Source organism: Diabrotica undecimpunctata, unplaced genomic scaffold (genome assembly GCF_040954645.1).
Source record: "Diabrotica undecimpunctata isolate CICGRU unplaced genomic scaffold, icDiaUnde3 ctg00000444.1, whole genome shotgun sequence".
In the NCBI taxonomy this organism is placed as follows: domain Eukaryota; kingdom Metazoa; phylum Arthropoda; class Insecta; order Coleoptera; family Chrysomelidae; genus Diabrotica; species Diabrotica undecimpunctata.
The window spans coordinates 15,744-38,718 of record NW_027311902.1 but is presented as its reverse complement, the minus strand read 5'-3'; the positions used below and the strand labels follow the sequence as shown (position 1 = coordinate 38,718).

General features: G+C 31.6%; 1 protein-coding gene across 1 annotated transcript in view; it reads right to left on the bottom strand.

Moving 5' to 3' along the window:
• Positions 1-22,975, bottom strand: part of LOC140431217 (uncharacterized) — a gene marked incomplete at its 5' end in the record, with an annotated part of 41,156 nt that overhangs the window by 5,711 nt on the left and 12,470 nt on the right. The window contains one exon of the mRNA XM_072519147.1: positions 10,967-11,086. Coding sequence (XP_072375248.1) covers positions 10,967-11,086 — 120 coding nt within the window. The remainder of the gene's footprint in view (positions 1-10,966; positions 11,087-22,975) is intronic.

The following is a 22,975-nucleotide window of genomic DNA, read 5'->3' as shown; positions in this document are numbered from 1 at the left end:
CTCAGTAGTAGGGATGCCGATTTTTGACAAAACACCGGTTTTCGGTTATACCGGTTTTTTTTCTGGTTACGGTTTAACCTGGCGGTTATAACTGGCCAAAAAAATCGGCTTTTCCCAAAACCGGTTTTCGGTTTTTTTTTTAATCCAATTGGTTACAAGTTTGCACTTTCAGTTTGCTTCTGTATTTATAAAATAAAATAAAATTTAAATTATAGTTTTGTTTGGAATAATTACTTGAGAATAATAATTATGATTGGGATTCAAAATAATACCTAACCTAATCCTAATCACGGTACAAACCTAATAACCGGTTCTTACTTTAAAAATAAAAACCGGTTTAACCGGAACAAAAGTTAACAAAAATTGTTTTCTTTCTAGTTCAACTTTGTAAGATATTTTGTCTTTTTTAGCAGCTCTTGATAATAATTGTAAACACAATTGAAAGCTCGAGATAATAAATAGTTAACCAATAGCCCCTTTTATTGACTCCAACCCATCCAAAACATTTATATATTTTTTCCAAACGAGTCACAAGTACTTCTTTTTTCTTATATATATATATATATATATATATATATATATATATATATATATATACATATATACATATATATATAATTATATATCTATATATATATATTGATACGATTAGGGTTTATAGAAAATAATTTATAAGTTATATACTAGAGAATTTAATAAAAATTATTTATGTGAGGGTATTTTTAAGAAATTAGCATATAATAATTGTAAAAAGTTGTATTTTAATGTTGTAAATAGATTTAAGTGAGCCATGTGCATAGGCAACCAAAAATACTCTCGAAGTAATTGACAGATAGAAATTAATCATAAGGGAATATAAAGTGGGGTTATAATAATATATTGTTTGAAATGTGTATTTTATTAAATTAGAGTGTTAGTTACTAATTTAAGTGTTTATTCTGATCTGAAAAGCCTAAATGTCAACAAAATTATCAATGGAACATTAACGAATTCTCCAGAGTGCAGAGTGTGACCATTGTTTACGGTCGAACATTCTGGAATAATGATTATGTCGGTGGATAGAACAGATATTTTTTTCGAGAACATCGATATCGAAGAAATAGAACAAATTGGAACATGATCTCTTACCAGATGGTTCTGGAATATCCAAAAGGATATAAATACCCGTGATTTGGATTCAAGATGGCAGTTTTTAGTCAGAAGTCAGGCCAGTTTTTATGAAAGTTAGTAGAAGATAGACACAATTAGTTAGTGAAGTCAATTGTTCACAGTTTTAGTAAGTCAGTCAAGCAGTTTAGTAAGAAATATGAAAGTTAGTTGGAGATAGTCCAATTGTTTAATATAGTGAGTTAAATGAAGATTAAAAATTATGCATATATTTAATGCACATTTATAATTATACACAAATAATTATTGAAGATTATAAAAGTATATTAGAGGAATATTGGATGGACATTGGAAGGAATTAAAATTATATTATGATTGGAGATTAGTATAAATCAACTTATAATAATTGGATATTGGTATATTGAAAAGAAGAATAAATATAAAAGGTGTTTGCTGGTTTGCTTGGTGGTGTATAAATGCTGGTGAAGAAAACTATATCTTAAATTGGTAGAAGCTGATAATTGGAAAAAGTAATTTCACAAAAACAAGGATAACCGAAGTACGAAGACATTCAGTGATGATTAGAATCTATATAGTGGAAAACAGTTCATTTAGGCATTCAGTGAAAGAAAGGTACAAAATTTTGTTAATATAATTTAGTTAGTGTCATAACAATTTCAATTTTGAAGATAGTTTGTTTAAATTTTACATTGTCTATAGAATTTAATTAGTTTTATAAGAATATCAATTTAAAGATAGTTTATTTTAAATTTACATTGGCTAAGTTAGATATATATGTGTGTTTCATAATAATTATAATAAAGATAATTTAAAAAAGTACTTACAAGCTAATTCTTTGAGAACCGCGATAAAAACCCTATATATTATATTATTAAAAATACTCATTGCTCATCATTCAAACAAAAAAACACATCATAACATATATATATATATATATATATATATATATATATATATATATATATATATATATATATATATATATAGTGTATGAACAAAATATGAACATTATTTTCTGCAGAGTTTGTGTGTTGTTTTGTTTTGTTTTTAAGTTAGTTTTAAATAATGAGTAAAGTTTACAGTACATATATAATAACATCGATAATATACTACATATTGACTTGTAAGTTATAAACTATTAACATCTGTATTTCTTATAAACTCTATTTCATCTATTGTATTTTAGAGAACTGATGAAGCTTTAGAAATATAAAGCGAAACGTCTCCGATAAACTTATGAAGTAGTTGACTTCTTTTTTTTATTTGCCAACCTGAATGACCGATTAAACCTCTGAATTCACTAGTTAAATACTTTATACTAAAATATATATATATATATATATATATATATATATATATATATATATATATATATATGTATATATATATATATATGTATATATATATATATATATATATATATATATATATATATATATATATATATTTATATTATATGTAGGTATATTATTAAAAAAAGTCAAATAAAAATCGTCACCTGTTTGTCCTTGTCCTGAGTCTCTAGTTCTCGTTGGTTGTGTGTTAAGAAACTGTTTTTCACTTAAACCTGCTTTCTCATTTAATTCACTAGGTTTCACGGTGTGTTTTGACATAGTAAATTCTAAAAAGATTCTAATTAATTATTATGCTTTTTTCCCCTAAAGATAACTAAACCTTTAGATTTCTCAGACTGAGCACTGGATATCTCGTTTTTACTTAATTCTGGTCTTCTGGAAGATTCACTTGATTCCTCAAAGTTTTCTAATGACGCTAGATCTAGAAAAATAAATTTATTTTAGAATGTCCGTAATTTACATAACAAGTTCTGAAAGTGATATTTTACGAAATTACTAGAATGTCTCCTGTGAATCCCGTAAAATCACTTTTGGATTATGTTAACTACTTTAGTTCCACTACTCCACTAGTTTATTTTACTAAAAAGAATCTGAATGGATACGTCACTTATGAACGTATAAATTACATACCTATACCATAACAATTGCTTCCATGAACACATTACTTATGAATATTGTTTACACAATAATTATAACAATCATTTTTTTAATACTTTAAATTTTTTAGAATTGTAGCCAACATATTTTTTAGTAAAGCAATACCTTTGGGATATCGGCTTATGTCCTAAGATTAATTTTAATTATTGAGTAATTGATACAGAGACTTGTGGGCATTAAATATGCAAGAATGACTTCTTCATTTATATAATGCACTGATTGTCATTTCTTCACTTTTGAAATAAATTGTAGACTGAGTTATACCTTCCCCTTGAATTTCTTTATCTTTTTATGTAGACATGACTCTGTCTGTTTTCCAATGGCCTGAAGTAAGTTGTCGTGCCATCGTTTTCGTGGTCTTCCTACTGATCGTCTTCCTATTGGAAAATCGTCTCTTTCCGTCTTTACTAGTCTATTTATTGTCATTCGGCTTATTTGATCGTTCCATATTTCTAACACAGTTATTAATGTTCTCCACCCTGCATCTACGTTTTATATCTGTACTTTTTGCTTTGTCCCATAGTGTCTTGCCATCAATTTTTTTAAGTGTTTTCATTTCTGCTGTTTCTATCATCCTTTTTGTCCTCTCTGTGCCAGGCCGTGTTTCTGCTGCATACGTCATTGTTGGTGTGATGACTGTTGTGCAAATTCTGCCTTTTGTTTCTTTTCCGATTTTTTATTTGTCTATATTGTTTAATTCAGACAGCCTGCGGCTCTGTTTGCTCTATTCACTTGATCTTCTAATTCAGTTGCGAGCTTTCCGTAGCTAAATAATGTCATGCCTAGATATTTAAACTCCATCACTTGTGCTATTATCTGACTTTCTAGATTCAATTTATATCTTAGTAAAGGCTATAGCGGGATAAAATGGTCAAAATTGCACCATGCTCGATTCAGTTTTGGGTCCGGCTATTCGAAAGGACATAATTAAAAACTCACTTAGTTAAATTTTCAAGTACCTACGTGCCTCTGGGGGTTCGCTATGGGCAAAAAAGTATGTAAACAAAAAAAAAAATTTTTAGACGCTGTATTGCTGCAAAAAATCTGAAAAAAATTCATGAAAGCGTATTTTAATAATACAAAACTGTCTGATTTTTTTCAAATTTTTAGCTTAAAAATTGAGTCCATGAAAAATTTTTGAAATTTTCAGTGATATTTTAGGTTATGTTGGAAATTTTTGTCCAACTTTAAAACAATGTTTCTTTATGTATTTTTTTTTTTCGTTCTATAGAATGGCATAGGTATTATTATCATTTTCAACATGGAAAATGCCTAAAAATCGAAAAAACTGCTTTTTTTTGGCAATTTTCTGAAGTATTTGACTCATAACCGCGGCAACATACACATAAATTAATGGTAATTCATATTTTTATATGTATTCTTACATTTACAATCGAAATAAGCTATTAAAACTATTATTTTTTTCCTACAGCATGCTCCAAAAACCGAAAAACCCCTTTTTTTTCGGCGTTGTTTTTTTCGCTATATAACCTCTAAATTCAGTGTCTAAATGAATGGTAATTTACATTTTCACATGTATCTTTCCCTCTACAATCAAAATCAGCTATTCAAATCATTAGTTTTATCTCACAACATTCTCAAAAACCGAAAAACCCCGTTTTCTCGTTGTGCAAGCCGTTTACCATCTACACAACAGATGGGTTTGTTGTAGATCTACCCAGTCCATTCTTAGCTACAGAAAATAATGCAAGCATCACGAAGAAGGTTATGGAAGATCCAAATGGAATAAGGTCACTTATGAAAAAAGGTGATGTTTGTATTGTAGATAGGGGCTTTAGAGACGTCGTATCCTATTTAGAAGATCTTGGCTTCAAGGTTCTGATGCCTGCATTAAAAGGAAAAAGACCAAGTTTATCCATAGCTGAAGTTAATGAATCTCGTTACGTTACGAAACTAAGATGAGTAGTAGAAGCTGTCCACGGCATTCTTGGAAAAAAATATAAGCTCCTCCATCAGCAATTGGAAAATAAATTGTTACCAAAAGCTGGAGCATATTGCAGAATTGCATGTTTCCTTAATAACCGTTATGGAAAAAGATTGTATAGCGATGAAGAAGGAGACCTTACAAAAGTAAACGACCAAGAGGAAGACCACAGATGAAATGGGTTGATGACATTAAAAGAATAGCCGGAACAAATTGGAAATATGTTGCTCAGGATAGAGACCGATAAAACGAGTTGGGAGAGGCCTATGTCCAAACATGGACGACAGAAGGCTAAGAAGAAGAACAAGAAGAAGAGCGATGAAGAAGAAGATGAAGATTAAAAAAAATTAATAATACAGAGAATGTTGAATTCCAGTAAAGTGGATAACAAATTGGCTAAAGAGGCTGAAACAGAAAGGCGGTCTAGACGAAGTACGATGACAACTAAGATAACATCGCGAGAAATTCTCGATTTTCCAGAGATGGCAGAGAGAGACCTCGAAATATTTTTTTCGGGTACGTACCAGTTAGGTCAAGCTGTATGTTACCTAGCTACGTTATTGTTAGTGTTGAGTTATTGAACGATAGAAACGAAATTAATTTAGAATACATCCGAATGAAACCGAATATTATCAAGGTTTTGATACAATCCAGACATATCAAAAAAAATTAAAAATATAAATGTTACATTGAGTATAAGCGAGAATCTATTGGCTACAATGCAATTTTACGTCACTCGTGCGGTTGTGGTAATGGATTGAGAACTGTTGGATCCTGCTCACATGTTGCTGCTATTATACACTGTGGAAACCACTTATGGAATAAAATTGTTTGTGTCCTTATTATAGAAAATAATAAAAAACTCTGGGACACGTTAACTTTTAAATTTTAATGTGCGCTTTTTAAACATTAATTTAAATGTACAGGGTGATCCACGCAAATCTTGCATAGTCCATAATCCTTATTTTTAATGAAACACCCTGTATATTTTTATGTTTTTAAAAGATTCTTAACAACCTGATTTCAACGAACTATATCATGTAGGGTCTATAATGAATAATACAAGGTGAAATTTTGAAATTAGTAATTTATCACGGGTTATGGTATTATTTTAAATTAGCTTAATACACAAAATACACTTCTACTCTAAGTGTCAGTATATTGGGAAAAATTTCTGGTTAGTAACTGTGTCATAACATTTTTTGTCATGAATAGGTAAAAACTGTCTAGATAGTCTGATAATTAAACTAAATCGGTAAATAATGCGAATTGTTATCAATCAGTTGTTAGTGTGTTGATATTTTACATTAAAATAATAAATTCCTAATTAAAAACAAATTTCTTAGAGAAATAAAAATGAAATATTTAACTGAGACCCGCCGAATTGAGATTTTAATGATGATCGGCTACGGGGAGAATTGTAGAAGTCAAGTTGAAGTAGCAAACTTCTAAAATTTATGTACAATTTAGAGAACTTGGACATGTCAAACTATTAAAAAATAACCTTACTTCATTGAAGATGAGATGAAAGTGGATATTTGGTTTAAGTGTCGCAGAGAATCTAACATCAAGTTCACGTCAAATTGTACGTCAAAATAATGTGAGTCACATAACTGTCCTAAGGTGTCTCCATGTAGAAAAACTTCATCCATATAAATTGCTTTTGTGCAGGAGCTAACAGAAGACGATCCAGATCGTAGAATGGATTTCTACGAAAGAATGATGGATACAATTAACACAAATGGAATAGCTCTTGGCACAATTCTTTTTTCTGATAAATCAACATTTACATTGAACGGACAGGTAAACCGACGAAACTGTAAATATTGGTCAGCGGAGAATCCTTATTGGATGCGTAAGACACACACTCAGTATCCTCAAAAGTTGAATGTTTGGACAGGTATTACAGGAGATCATATTATTGGTCCTATATTTGTAGATGGTAATTTGACAGTGGAAAAATCTGTAAGCATGCTAAGAGACGATGTTCTTCCTCACTTGGCTAACTTATATCCGAATCTAATAGATCCTACCCTACCACATAAAACTATCTGGTTCCATCAGGACGCTGCAACTCCCCATTATGCTTTATTGGTGAGATATTACTTGAATAAAATCTACTTCAATAACTGGATTGGACGAAGGGGTACTATAGAGTGGCCAGCTAGGTCGCCAAATCTTACGTCTTTGGATATTTTTCTGTGGAGTTATCTCAAGAACAAAGTATATGCAACACAACCAACTAGCATTGAAGATCTCAAAGAAAGAATAACTACAGAAATACGGACTATTTCACCTCAAACTTTAAAGTAAATTCGGGACGAGTTTTATAGGAGACTGTGTTATTCCTAACAACAAGGTGGAAAGCATTTTGAGCATTTATTTTAATGTAATCCAATCAATTACTTCGGGTATTCTATGAATTAATTGTCTTAAAGAAAATTATACTTAATTTTAAAATTTCACCCTGTATTATTCACAATAGACCCTACATGATATAGTTCGTTGAGATCAGGTTGTCAGGAAACTTTTAAAAACATAAAAATATACAGGGTGTTCTATTTAAAAAACAGATTATGGACTATGCCAGACTTGCGTGGATCACCCTGTACATTCAAATTTATGTTTAAAAAGCGCACATTTAAGTTTAAAAGTTTAGGTATCTCAACGTTTTTTATTATTTTCTAAAATAAGGACACAAACAATTTTATTCCATAAGTGGTTTCCACACTGTATATTATTTAAGTAATGCTAGGTACAAATCGGACATTATTAGACCAGCTAAATTTCTTTCAGAAATATTTGGTGAAACGAAGATTGATCCGTTAATCGACGAGGATAGCGAGGAAGATTAATAAAATGTAATTATTCTGTCATTCAATGTATCTAGATAAAATAGAATATTGTAAATATAGATTGTTAATTAGTAAATATAAATATGAATTTTCTTTCCCTCTAAAAAAAATATTTTGTTTTCCTGCGTACGATCAGCTGTAAAAATTAATTAATAGATATCGAAAACATGGTCCATTTTTCAGTGTCTTTTGAGGTTATGTAGTAAAAACATGGAGAAAACGTGGTTTTTCGGTTTTTGAGAATGTTGTGAGATAAAACTAATGCTTTGAATAGCTCATTTTGATTGTAGAGGGAAAGACACATGTCAAAATGTAAATTATCATTCATTTAGACACTGAATTTAGAGGTTATATAGCGAAAGCTTAAAAACAACGCCGAAAATACGGGGTTTTTCGGTTTTTGGAGTATGCTGTAGGAAAAAAAAAATAGTTTTAATAGCTTATTTTGATTGCAAACATAATAATACATATAAAAATATGAATTATCATTAATTTATGTGTATGTTGTTGATGTTATGAGTCAAAAACTTCAAAAAAATGCCAAAAAAAGCAGTTTTTTCGATTTTTAGGCATTTTTCACGTTAAAAATGATAATAATGCCTATGCCATTCGAAAGAACGGGAAAAAATCCATAAAAAAACATTATTTTAGAGTTGGCCAAAAATTTTCTACATAACCTAAAATATCACTGAAAATTTCAAATATTTTTCCTGAGCTTAATTTTCAAGCTAAAATCAAGCAGTTTTGTATTAATAAAATACGCTTTCATGAATTTTTTCAGATTTTTTGCAGCAATACAGCGTCTAAAAAAATTTTTTTTGTTTAAATACGTTTTTGCCCATAGCGAACCCTCAGAGACACCTAGGGACTTGAAAATTTAACTGAGTGAGTTTTTAATTATGTCCTTTCGAATAGCCAGACCCAAAACTGAATCGAGCATGGTGCAATTTTGTAACTATAGCCTTTGCTGTTGTAACTATGCATTTTGTCTTTTTTGGGGAAACTAACAATTTTCTGGCGGTTATATAAAAACTGCTGCAGCATACTTTTTAAATCGTCTTTACTTTTAGAAAGTTGTATTGCGTCGTCTGCATAGCAGATTAATTTAAGTTGTTTTTCCCCCATTTGGTATCCTTTTTTAGTTCTTACTTTTTTTATTATTTCATTCATAATCACTTTGAACAAAAAAGGACTAGGGGAATCTTCCTTTTTCATACCATTGCCAGCTTCAATAGAGTTAACTCCGTTGGTACGAGGCAAACTTTATGTAGCGTGCAAGTATTGTTTCAGAAATGTAGAGATGTCAGCTGTAATGTTTTTGCATGCCTGATTGACTACAAGAAGGCTTTCGATAGAGTCAGGCATGAACAAATGATGGAAGTGCTGAAGAGGACAGGGATTGACGGAAGAGACCTAAAAATAATAGCTAACCTGTATGGGAATCAATCAGCGGTACTCCAAATAGATGGAGAATATACAGATCAGGTCAAAATCTTAAGAGGAGTGAGACAGGGGTGCATAATTTCACCACTGATATTCAATCTGTACTCGGAACACGTTTTTGTAGAGGCTCTAGAAGATATTGGTGAAGGCATCTCAATAAATGGAGTCAAGCTCAATATCCTGCGGTATGCAGATGATACAATAGTGTTTTCCAATACCATAGAAGGGCTACAAAACTTAATGAACAAAATAACAGAAACAAGTGGACTGGATATAAACACCAGTAAAACCAAGCTAATGATCATCAGCAAGAAAAACATAACTGGAGCAAATCTGTATGTGAACCAAATGAGAATTGAACGTGTCTCACAGTACAACTACTTGAGAACTATAATCAATGAGTCGTGGGACAATACCCAAGAGATTAAATGTCGCATCGGAAAGGCAAAAAGTGCATTCTTGACTATGAGCTCTGTGTTCAAGAGCCAGCCATGACCGCACCCTATAAAAAAATAAGGCTCCCTAAGTGTTACGTATACTCAGTGCTTCTGTACGGAGTAGAAACGTGGACATTTGAGGCGGAAACTCTATCAAAATTTCAGGCTTTTGAGCTATGATTATACAGAAGGATCCTAAAGATACCATGGACAGACAAAATCACCAAAGAAGAAGTATTGCGGAGGATGAACACAACCGCTGAGTTGGTCAACATTGTGAAGGGCCGTAAGCTGCAGTACTTGGGACATATAATGAGACATCAAGGCAGATACGAGCTAGTCCAATGCATTTTGCAAGATAAAATTGAAGGAAAAAGGGCCCCAGGATGCAGATTACGATTGTGATTACTATTTGGAAATTTTTCAGGATAGCTACGTTGTGCTGCTAGAGCGTTACACCGCATTTCGCGACAAACTAAAGCATATCAGCATATTTTTCATTACTAAAAACCATTTTTGTTGAATTGAAATTGTTATATTTGAATGCCACAAATTAAAAAACTAAAAGATAAACTTTGAGAACCGACCACAATTTGACAATTAAAAACGTAGGTTAAACTTCTGTTGACAGTTCAAAGCCAACTAGTGCAAAAAATATTAATTTAAATTTCATGACTAAAAAACGAAACATTTTCAAATCGATTTGTCTGGACAACGGTGTGTCCCATCGACTTATAGTAATAGTACGTTTTAGTACTAGAATACCCAATAATTTATTAATCTAGTATCAAGAATGCTTAAAAGGTATCTTTTAAGCATTCTTGATAAGAATTCTAAAAGCGTTCTGGAGGTATTAAACAAAAACTAATTACAAGGTGCCATCTTCAAAGAGCTCTAGCTCCGTTAGGAAGCATTTTCGGACTAGGTGAATTGGGTTAAATTATCTAAAGAATCTCCGGTCTTCGTTTACCAGGAGAGTTTCTGCACACCCTGTATGTATAATAAATGTTTTACTTAACATAATTAATTATAAATCGTAAACTACTCGTTTTCTAAATTCATTGGACCAAATTTTGCCTTACCTTGTTTTACCTATATTCTTTTAGGAACAAAATTAATTAACAGAACTTTATTCTTAATAATTACCTGTTTCGTTCTTCAGCAGCTCTAGGTGTTGACCTAAACCATTTTCGTGTTTAGATGATAAAAGTTTAATGGACGTCGAATATTCACACGTGTTTTGAGTCTGACTATTTTCCGTAGTATCTAAAAATAATGCTTTGTTAGACCTGGTCTTATTCGATTTAACTTTAGAGATTATAGTAGCGACGGTCAAGCTCCTGTATCAAGGACAAGGTTAAAACACGAACCACATATCGTCGGCTTAATCGGCAAAGTGCGTAACTCCACTTTTTTAACAAAATTATATTTTTGTGCCATCTAGTAGAAAATATTATAACGCATACACTAGAAAAGTCCATAAATCCAAGATTAAATTGTTTGCCTTGCAATATCTTAAGTAGAAAACGGCGTATCTCCTTTCTCGCCAAATTGAGTCAGCAAACTTCGTAAATCCATCAGTTTGTTACAAAGTGTCAATGTGTGCACGTATATAGTGACTTATTTAATAATTAGAACCGAGTTGGAACTCTAAAGCCCATTTATATAAAGTTTATAGAAACGATTACTGCAAAACACACAATCATACACCTGTATCAATTGCGACATTCCATAAGGAATTCGATAAGTAATGATGATGTATGTGGCAAGAAATGAAAAGAGTGCAGATAAGGAGTCTTAACATGAAGTTTTAACAATGGATCTTCAATCAGTTTTGCTCTCTCCAAAATTCAATGTTTCTGCGCTTTATTACAAGACCAAACTTATCGTCCATAATTTCACACTATTTGACATTAAGCGCAAACAAGGCTACATTTACCTTTGGAATGAGAGTGGGGGCGTATTGACAAGCAACGAATTTACAAGTATAATAATTCATTTTTTGGAGGGACATGTGCAACAACATCAATTAGAAAATCAAAGTAACATTAACATTATACTATGGAGTGACGGCTGCGGTTACAAAACCGAAACATTACTTTGTCAAATGGTCTATTTAATTTTGCACTGGAAAAGGATGTAACTGTGATACAGAAATATTTACATAACGGCCATACTCAAATGGAAGTGGACAGCGTTAATTCCGTTATCGAAAGAAAGATTCGAAACAAGAAAATCAATATTCCCGCAGATTACGTATTTATCTGTAAAGCAGCATGTCAAAAAGCTCCTTACAGAGTTGAATACCTTATGCACGACTTCTTTAAAAAATATGATGAATTGAAATATTTTAAATCCATTAGACCAGGAAAAATCTTTGGACAATTGGTAATCGACCTAAAAGCATTAAAATATTCCAACGATGGAGTGTTTTTTTAAACTTCGACATTCAGAGAAAGATTGGCAAACTCTTCCAATAAGACTGAACATAAGCAGCATTCAAGCAACTAATACAAATAATATACCGGCATTACACAAACAAAGACTAAAAATTAAATCAGAAAAATATGCACACCTCCAACAACTTAAGACGAGCATGGAAAGCGATTAACACGATTTCTATAATAATTTACCTCATCATGAGTTAATTCTTTTTAGTTTTTAAGTTTTTTTTTATTGTATAATGTTTTATATTAAATGGTAAGAAAAATGAGTGTCCCTAATTTTTAAGCTAAAATACAAAAAAGCAAACTGCGTATCTCCGTTTTTTTTTTTAATTCTTGCGATTTAAGTTAAAATATTAGAAAAGTATCTAATACTTCCCACCTTTATGATATTTTCTAATCAACAAAAACAATAACTATGGTCAACGTAAATACATTTAAAGGTAAAGTCGTTTTTAAATCGTTTTTTGTGTCTCCTATGTATGAAAGGAGTTACGCACTATGCCGATTAAGCCGACGATATGAAGCCTATACGGCAATATCGATGAAGGTCACTGTTATTCATCTTGTTTAAAAGTTAATTTTAAAGTTCAAAGACTAATTTTAAAATGTTTAATATAAATTTTAAGACAAACTGTTTTTCAATGGGTATATAATTTATCGATGAAAACGATAAAAATATTCTTAGACTGTTTTTTCAATTTTTTTTATTTTTGATGATTTGATCAAAAATACACAAAAAAATGACAAAAACGGTGTATGTTATTAAAGCAATAACCAAAAGAATGCAAGTCGAAAATAAAATTATGTAACTAACACTACTAAACATATCAATAATTGTCTTTTTTATATTATGTTTTCTTAGCACATTTTTTTGCGGCCTGTTGCTTCTTTACAAGACTAACTCTTGTCACTTGTTCCGTTGTGCTGTGAGCGAGGCTATCGAAAAAATGTTTGGCAGCATTACCACAAAACTGCTTAAGGTGTTGTAAGTCCTCCGACTTTTCTAAACTAATTGGCAACAAATCTGAAAGACAAAATAATGAAGAAAATTGGGTATAAATAAGAATGTATTACCGTATAACTTCTGTTGGGTAAAAAATCTTGAGTTCCTGCCATATCATCAGTTGGTAAAATACTGTTGGTACGAATTAAATAAGTTTTAAAAGGCCCATTGTAACTTCTTCTAAATGAAATATATTGAGGATGAATGGCTTCACAAACTATTTCTCAAATAGGTCTGATATCAAATGGGCATTTTTAAAACTGGATTAAAGAAACTCCATTGTTTCCAAGAGTCCATTGGCGAATTAGGTACTGATCTACTTCTATGACTTTAAATTAGCTAGGTTTTGTGCGTGCTCCCTTAAATTCCTCCAACCAATATTCAACAGTTTCAGCTGTGATCCGCTGGTTAATGAGTCCCATATTCCTGTCACACTCCAAGTATTGTATTATTGGAAAAATAATTTTAATTTTGTCAAGTCGTATTGTGGAAATACCGTTTTTACCGTTTTAACGTACTTTAAAGACGTTAAGTAAATCCCAAAATATAAGTAAATCCGTTACACTTTAGTCTAACTGCAAAAATATAAAATTATGAAAAAACGAAATAACTTCCTCTGATCCCTTCGCTGCGATATTTTCGGAGTAACAATAAAAGTAGGAATCGCCAGTAGACAGCACGTGAATATTAAAAGAATAAAAAGTAAGTTGTCTTCTATAATACACGTCGTTTGGGTGTAATGTTTGGTATAGCAAGGTTTTTTTTTAATTTTTCTTGCTTCTTTTTTACGATCATAGAACACTTCGGCCTTTCGCAAATGCAATTCATGTTCTTTTTCCTTTTTTCTTAGTTCTTGAAGAATTTTCGTGTCATTTATGTCAAGTCTGACGTTGTTAAACCATTTTTTTATTTTTCAATAGTGATGTTTTCTCAGCAGTATATTGTAACGTTAGGCACCAATTTGTAAGGTTCCAACGAACATTCATTGGGTGCCAATTTGTAATCCTTCGAGGCTCAATTTGTAACATCCCAACGTTGAGCTGCTGTTGTCAACTTGTAACCGCAAACCTTAGTTTGCTGCTACAATCCGACTAACATCACTAACAACGTTGGAGTGACAAATCGTTTCCCGTTGGGACCAATTTTTAACGTCATAACCCCTAATGTATCAATTGCAAAATTGCTACATTAGACGTTATACGAAACACTCCCTGGCTAGCTCACTCAGGACGTGAATATGGCCTACTCTGGAGCAACACACGCAAACAAGTAAAAAGAAGAAACAATACACAGTTAAATTAACACATGTTTATTAAAATATTAAACAAAAAGGGCAGAAAAATACATGTTTAAATATTATATTGAATTTAAATAAAAATTATTTGACTTCTTGCTACAGTGTTACATTATAGTAAGGAAAAATGCTTGTCACCAAATCCTAAGTTTTATCCTGGTCTTTTCTGCTATGGTTGTTAGCAAGCCATGTTGTTAGTTGTGGATTTTCTTGCCCTGGAGTCAACTCTCCTATTGGAATGATAGTGCCATTCTCAGGCCGGTTGGTCTTCTGGATGTTAATATAAATTGACCCGCACCTGAGAAATGTATCCCGGAGGTTGAATATGATAATCATAAATAATGAGATTAGAATTTTCAAAGTTAAAATTATAAAAAGATTTTTATACAACAGGTAGAATCAGGAAACCGATAAAATATATTAAACTCTTACCTCCTAATTCAGGAGACGACACAACAATTGGTTATTATACTTTTACAAAAGTCATGAAGAAAATCGACATTTTTAGAAATAAAAGCCATTATATCGACTTTTGTATCGAACGGGAAGGGGGAAATGTCAACAAAAAGGAGTCTTTGTCACTAGCATTAAACTAAACAGAGAATAAAGATGGCACCTCTCGTTCCAAAGTAACAGAAATAGAGATGAAAATAAAATTCATTCTTTAGAAACTTGAGTAAAAGATAAAAATGATGATTATTAAGAAAATAGGAAAGGTAGATACTGAAATATATATATATATATATATATATATATATATATATATATATATATATATATATATATATATATATATATATATATATATATATATATATATAAAGAAGATAGATTTTAACGCCAACTGGTTTTTATACCAAAATACCAGTAAAAATGAAAAGAGAATAATGAATCAATTAAGTAACGACATAATTCTGATACAATCTATATCTGAGAAAATATATAGAAAAATAAGAGATACAATGGAGGATATAGAAGAATATGAATTATGACAGAAGATATGGAAATTGGAGAATAGAATTAACGAAATATATTAACATAAGAAAGAAAGCAGGCAATGTAGCAGTTATAACGCTACACACTTCCACCACCCAGTAGAAAAATTTCTAAAGTACCTTGAGAAATTTTTCTCATCACTAAACTCATTATATGTTATGATCATCAAAATAATAATAAAGGTAATCTTTACCAAATAATAAAGTTATCTAGATACCTAGATATAGGTATAATAACTTGTAAGTTTAGGTACTATTATTTAAACAAAATAAAGTGAAAATGGTTAACTTGTGATAAGATATAAAAATTAATATACTTATATTAACCTAAGTCAAAAAAAATAAATGACTATCACCCAACGAATTATAGTATCCGTTAAACTAAAATTTTAACTACATAATTATAAAGTATGTATTACAGTATTGTAATACTATATACACTAAATGACTTTAGAGTGAGCACTCTGGGTATTATTTCATCCCCAACGAATTATAGTATTCGGCACACTAAAATTGTAAGATAAATAATCCTATGCTATACCTTATAGCAATTCCTTAGAAGGCTTTAGAGTTAATACTCAGGGAAATATTTTATCCCAACGAATCATAGTATTCGTCACACTAAAATTATGAGGCAAATATTGATGTGCTATACATTGTAGCAGCATGTAACAGGGCTTTAGAGTTAATACTCAGGGAAATATTTTATCCCAACGAATTATAGTATTCGTCACACTAAAATTGGTCGTAGACCAAGAGGGAGAAAAGCTACGTTAAGGGTTATCCGCAATCTTTGGTACTGTACATCGATTATACACTGGGCCGATTGAAATCATGTTGGTATGAACGCAGTAGCTCATAATCCATGGTTAAACCTCGAAAGCGCTCCTCAGAGACGACAGTCCTGTGTACTATGAACCTCCCGACGCCATACCCTAAAGACAACCTTACCATTAAAGGAAGATCCAGTGGTATAAATGTACATCTCCACCACAGTTCGGTCCCATATATATGTAATTACATAAATATCATACAAAAACAACTAATATAGGGACGATGTATCTATCACTCATGGAGATAAACATCGTTAGAAAGACATTCTTTCAAGAATGTTAGTTCTTAAGGGAAGTTGATTTTAAACCAAGGTAATTATGATATTAGCAATATCACTAGATATGCATATAATCATTAAGTTATAAAAGATAAGATATCATAATCATCAGTAATGCAGTAGGTATATAAATCCAAATATTAGTTATCATAATACTAATCTAGATTTTAGTTGCATATATTGCATGAGATAGTATGAGTAGAACATTATAAGCAGTTAAGAAAGATAAGGTAAACATCAAAATATAAAAGAAATAAGTAAAAATTTAGTAAGACCAATCTAGACATCTATTAAGTATAAAATTTACACAAGATGAAAAGAAAACTGCACAAAATTATACTCAGTTGAACTGAAGAAGAAAAATTAGTCATAAATATACTTTGATTTAAATCCAAACGTTATGCACCTGTTAGAATAATAAAGTAATCTATACAGAAAAATTGTACAGAGCAAAGTTATACAAGAGGGTATAAAAAACAAAACCTTTCCATTGTCATTTCAAAGAGACACAACCCTACACCAGATTTCTAAATAGTAGTATGCATAAGGTTTAATCTACCTTGTAAATGCAATAAAAAAAATTTCATTAAAATATAACACTCAGGAAAAAGAAAATTCATTGTAGTTATGCATTGATGAGGGCAATCATTGTGAACTAAATCAGAGAAACTTATTATGACTAAACTTCAATAGACAATATGGTCTGGAAACAATTACATTGTTTATTAAAGATAAGAAGATAATGAGAATGAATTCTCGGCATATTGCATATGCATATTTATGGACTAAGGCAAGTCAATAAAACAGCAAATTGACGTTAAGCTAGTATAAGATAAAGTAATTTTTGTACCAAATAGTATCAAAAATTAAAGGTAGGTAAATATCAAGATAATTAAGTAACACAAGTAATTTTGATTGTCAGATAAAGATAAGTATATTCTTCACAATACCTAGTAAGTCAAAGTTCTACACAAAAGACATTAAAGATACTGCATAAAATTTGGCTTACTTATGATAAAGGAAAATACAAAGCAAAGATAAGTTGTGGTAATATCATATAAAATTGCTATAACACTAAACACTATCCAGGGATCTACACAAAAGAAATAGAACTAGAACTGCATAAATATAGACGTATGTATTTAAAATGTTAAAGACAATTCAAATGCAATCAAAAACTTCAAAGCTTCATAATCTTACACCAGAGGTTTCTATAAAAGAAGATATATGCATAAGATTACTTTCACTCCAAAAGATAAATAATTATGCCTAACGCAACACCCCTAATGGGTAAATGGAAAATATTAACGCCCTTGTTAATAGTTTTCCTGCAGTGACCTCAAGTCCCGCGAAGATAAATCATCCTAGGCAATTTTTATGTGCTTGTCCGAACAAATCTCATATTTAAACCCACTCAACGGAAAAACAAGACACTTGCACTAGGTATGAAAATTAGACATAAGTTATTACCGCAATAGTTTTAATAACACCATAAAGGTAATACAAGTAGCTAACTTGTAAAGGTAAGAGATAATGTGTTATTAAACGAAGATAAAGATAAGTAAATAACAATCAAACTTGTGAAAGGTAGTAGATAAATTTTCTAGCAAAGGTTCTCATAACTAAATATTTTATTAAAAAGTCCATAAATAACGAAAATATTTGTTAACGCAGGTAATAAAAATATGTATAAGCTTAACAAAAGAGATAAGAAGATAATTTAAAATATATGCAATACAAGATATATGTAAGTTTAAATTACACTTAAAGGTAAGATATAATAGTATAACTGCAAGTTTTACTCAAAAGATATATTTTTAATATGCATTACTGATTTTCATCGTCACTAGAATCAGTGACATCTAATTTGATATCCCTGACATGAAAATTTCCAAGATCATTTCCATCTAGATCCTTTAAATTGTAGACTAATTTAGACAAAACTTTATTGACAATACAGGGGACAAATTTTGGCGCTAGTTTTGCAGAGAAATCATCGACAGCTTTTGATAGGACAAAATTTTTCTTCCAGACTTTATCACCAACGTTATATTTGACATCACGTCTACGAAGGTTACACCTGCTAGAATTCGTCGCATAAGAGTGACGTATTCTCTTTTGCACTTCTTTGAAAATAGAAGACATATTTTCTAGTGGTCTTGGGTCGAATAGCTTGTTATTAATATTAATGACATTGCTTGCTTTGTCTTCTATTGCACCAAAGAAGGAACCGTCCAAAGGGATATTTCTGGCAAAAGTTAGAAACGAAGGACTAAATTGTGTAACTTCGTGTTTGGCTAGGCGAATAGCCTGGGCAATCTTAAAGATTTCTTTGTCCCAATCTTTATGATTATCATGTATAAAAGAACGAATAGCTGTTACGATAGTTTTGTTAACTCTCTCAGTAGGATTTATTTGAGGAAAATATCTCGCATTATACCAAATTTTTTGTACTTTATATTTATTCATTAAATTTTTGAAATCATTGGAAACGAACTGTTTCCCATTATCAACTGCGAAAATTTATGGTACCCCAAAGATAAGAAAAACTTGATTTTCAATAAATTTAACAATAGCTGTAGAGGTAGCATTTGCCATTGGATGGACAAAAATAAATTTCGTGAACCAGTCGACAACAACTAAAAGAAAACGATTTCCATTTTTAGATCTAGGATAAGGACCCAATAAGTCAGCAGATAAAAACTGAAATGGAAAATTAATATCTCTGTACTTTCCCATTAAACCAGCAGGAGGTACATTTCCTGGTTTACTAGCAGCACAGATTTTGCACTTACTGATATAGTTTGCGACATAAAGTCTCATTCTGGGCCAGTAATACAATTCCGTGATTCTAGAGAGCGTTTTATATACTCCTAGGTGAGCAGCTGTAGGATCATCATGAAAGAGTTTCAAAATATCTTTTCTGTGAGGAGACGGAACGAAAATTTTCCATTCTGGGGAAGGATCTGAAAACTTATTCCTTGAAAAGATATGCTTGTAAAGAACATTACCATGAACTTTAAAAGCAGGAAATTGATCTGGATTATTTTGTACTTTTTGTACCATATTATCATACCAAGTATCTGTTTTAAGATTAGATAAATCTAAAAAAGAAATTTCAGGATTTTGTTCAGGTATTCTAGAAAGGGAATCAGCCACAACATTTAAAGAACCACTACGGTGAATGACAGTGAACTTGTGACAGGATAGTTTCATTATCCATCTGGCAATTCTAGGAGAAGGGTTTTTCATGGAATATAACCACTGTAAGGATGAGTGGCTTCATCGACTTCGAGAAGGCATTCGACAGGGTCCGACATGAAAAACTAATAGAAATACTGAGAAACAAAGATATAGACAGACAAGACTTACGAATCATTATCAATCTGTATTGGAATCAAAAGGCCAATATAAAGATAGAAGAACAAAAGTCCGAAAATGTAGATATAAAGAGAGGAGTAAGACAGGGCTGTGTTCTGTCACCATTACTGTTTAACGTGTACAGTGAAGCCATATTCCAGGAAGCGATAGCGGATCTGGGTGATGGAATCTCTGTAAACGGAAGAATAGTAAATAACATAAGATTCGCTGATGACACCGTTATAATGGCAGACACCCTGGAATCGCTACAAGAATTGGTAAATAGAATTAACGATTATTGCATTAGATACGGACTAAAAATAAATAAGAGAAAAACTAAATTCATGATTGTCTCAAAAACGCAACATGGAAATGAAAGATTAATGATAGAGCAAACCCAAATAGAAAAAGTAGAGACATATAAATATCTGGGAACCTGGGTTGATGACAAAAATGACCAAAGCAGAGAAATCAAAGTCCGCATTGAAACTGCAAGGCAAGCATTTGTGAAAATGAAGACAATGCTTACCAACAGAGACCTTCAGTTGCATCTCAGATTGAGGGCTCTAAGATGTTACATATTTTCTATCTTACTATACGGAATGGAAGCTTGGACATTGAAGAAACAACACATAAGGAAAATAGAAGCGTTCGAAATGTGGTGTTACAGAAGAATATTAAAAATTCAGTGGGTTCAAAGGATTACCAATGCTGAGGTACTACGACGTCTAAATAAGGAGTTAGAAATTATGAACAGCATAAAAAGAAGAAAACTAGAATATTTGGGTCACATAACCAGAGGAGAAAAATATGAGCTGCTGAGAATTATTATGCAAGGAAGGATCCAAGGAAGAAGAAGCGTAGGAAGAAGACGCATCTCCTGGCTGAAAAACCTTAGAGAATGGTTTAACTGTAGTTCACTACAACTTTTCAGAGCAGCAGCTAACAAAGTGACCATAGCCGTTATGATATCCAACCTCCGATAGGAGATGGAACTTTAAGAAGAAGAAGAAGGATGAGTGATCAGTAATCACAGTGAAGTTTTCACTTCCTTCAATATAACACCTAAATTTTTCAATAGATAATAAAATAGCCAGCAGTTCTTTCTCAGTAGTAGTGTACTTACGTTGAGCTTTATAGAGAGTTTTACTAAAGAAAGCTATAGGATGCTCTAAACCATCTTCTTTTTGAAATAATACACCCCCAACACCAGTGTCACTTGCATCACAAGCAAGATAAAAATGCTTGTCAAAGTCTGGACTAGCAAGAACAGGAGCAGATGTTAGTGCCTGTTTAATCTGACTGAAAGCTAAGTTAGCTTCTGGAGTCCAAACAATAGACTGTCCTTTCTTTTTACCCTTGAGTAAATCAGAAATGGGAGTACAAATGGATGCAAAATTACTCAAAAATCGACGGTAATAACCTATCAATCCGATAAGTCTACCAATTTGAGTAGTAGTTTTTGGAACTGGATATTCCAAAATAGCTTCTACTTTAGCTGGGTCAGTTCTTAACCCTTGTTGATCTACAACAAAACCAAGAAATTTAAGAGAAGGTCTACAAAACTGACACTTTTCAAAATTGACTGTAAGATTTGCATATTTAAGTCTCTTAAACAACATTTTAAGAATTTTGATATGACAATCAAAGTCAGGAGTAACAACAATAATATCATCAAGATAATAGAAGACATAAGGCTCCAGTAAAGGACCTATAACTGAATCCATAACTCTGCACATAGCTTGTGCACTATTATTTAAGCCAAAAGGTAATACATTAAAACAGAACAAACCTCTATTTTGAACTGTAAATGCAGTCTTTAATTTGGATTGATCATCCAAAGGTATCTGATAAAAAGCTTGTTTTAAATCGATTGACGAAATAAATTTAGCATCTCTTACTTTAGATATGATTGAATCTATTAAAGGCATGGGGTAACTATCAGGAACTGTTATCGAATTAAGTTTTCGACCATCAAAACAAACTCTATAGGAACTATCTTTCTTCGGAACCAACCACAAAGGAGACAACCAAGGTGTACTGGTTGTTAATGGTTCGATGACTTTCAACTTAAGCATCTCATCAACTCCTTCGTTGAGAATTTTCTGCATAGCAGGCGAAAGAGGATATTGTCTTTGCCTAATTGGTTTCGCATCACCAGTGTCTATATGGTGAGTATACAAGTGGGTTCTACCAATAGAATCTGTTGGGCCTATTTCCTTAAACAGTTTGACTACCGAATGTAGTTGTGAAAGCTGATGGGTGGATAAATTCTCTGAACTTACTATAGTATTAACAACACAAGTTGACAGTTTAGCTGTACTATACGAAAAATTTGTGAAATCCAAAGAAATTCTAAACAATTTCATAAAATCCATACCTAAAATCATTTTATGTGAGATAGAAGGAACCACTAAAACTTTTAACTTTTGTGTGCTACCACATAAGGTAACAGGTAAAAACACATAACCTAAGGTACTTTGGACATTACCATCAGCAGTAGTTAGCTGTACTGAAATATCATAGTGAAGATGCAAATTCAGCTTCTTAAGAAGAAATAAGGCTGTAGAGCCAATAATAGAGACATTACTACCAGAGTCTACAAGTGCAGATATTGTTTCACTGCCAATATTTATTGAAATATATGGTCGATTATCCTGTGTACGAATATCGAGAAGAGGATTAGTTCTACATAAAGTATCAGACGTTGAAATCAACGGAAAAGAAATATTCGCAGGATTTAAAGAAACATTGTGCGTTGTATCTATGGGAGTTTTGTCTATAGGTAAAGGATTAAAATCACAATTAGAATCAGAAGTTTCAGCTCGCGTTTTAATAATAGGTGGTAGTTGAAATGTTACTCTGCTTGTCCTTTGTTTGAAGTTTTCTTCAAATTTTTTCCTGGTATGTTCTTCTGTGTTCTTCTTTTCTTTTAGGTTTGATGC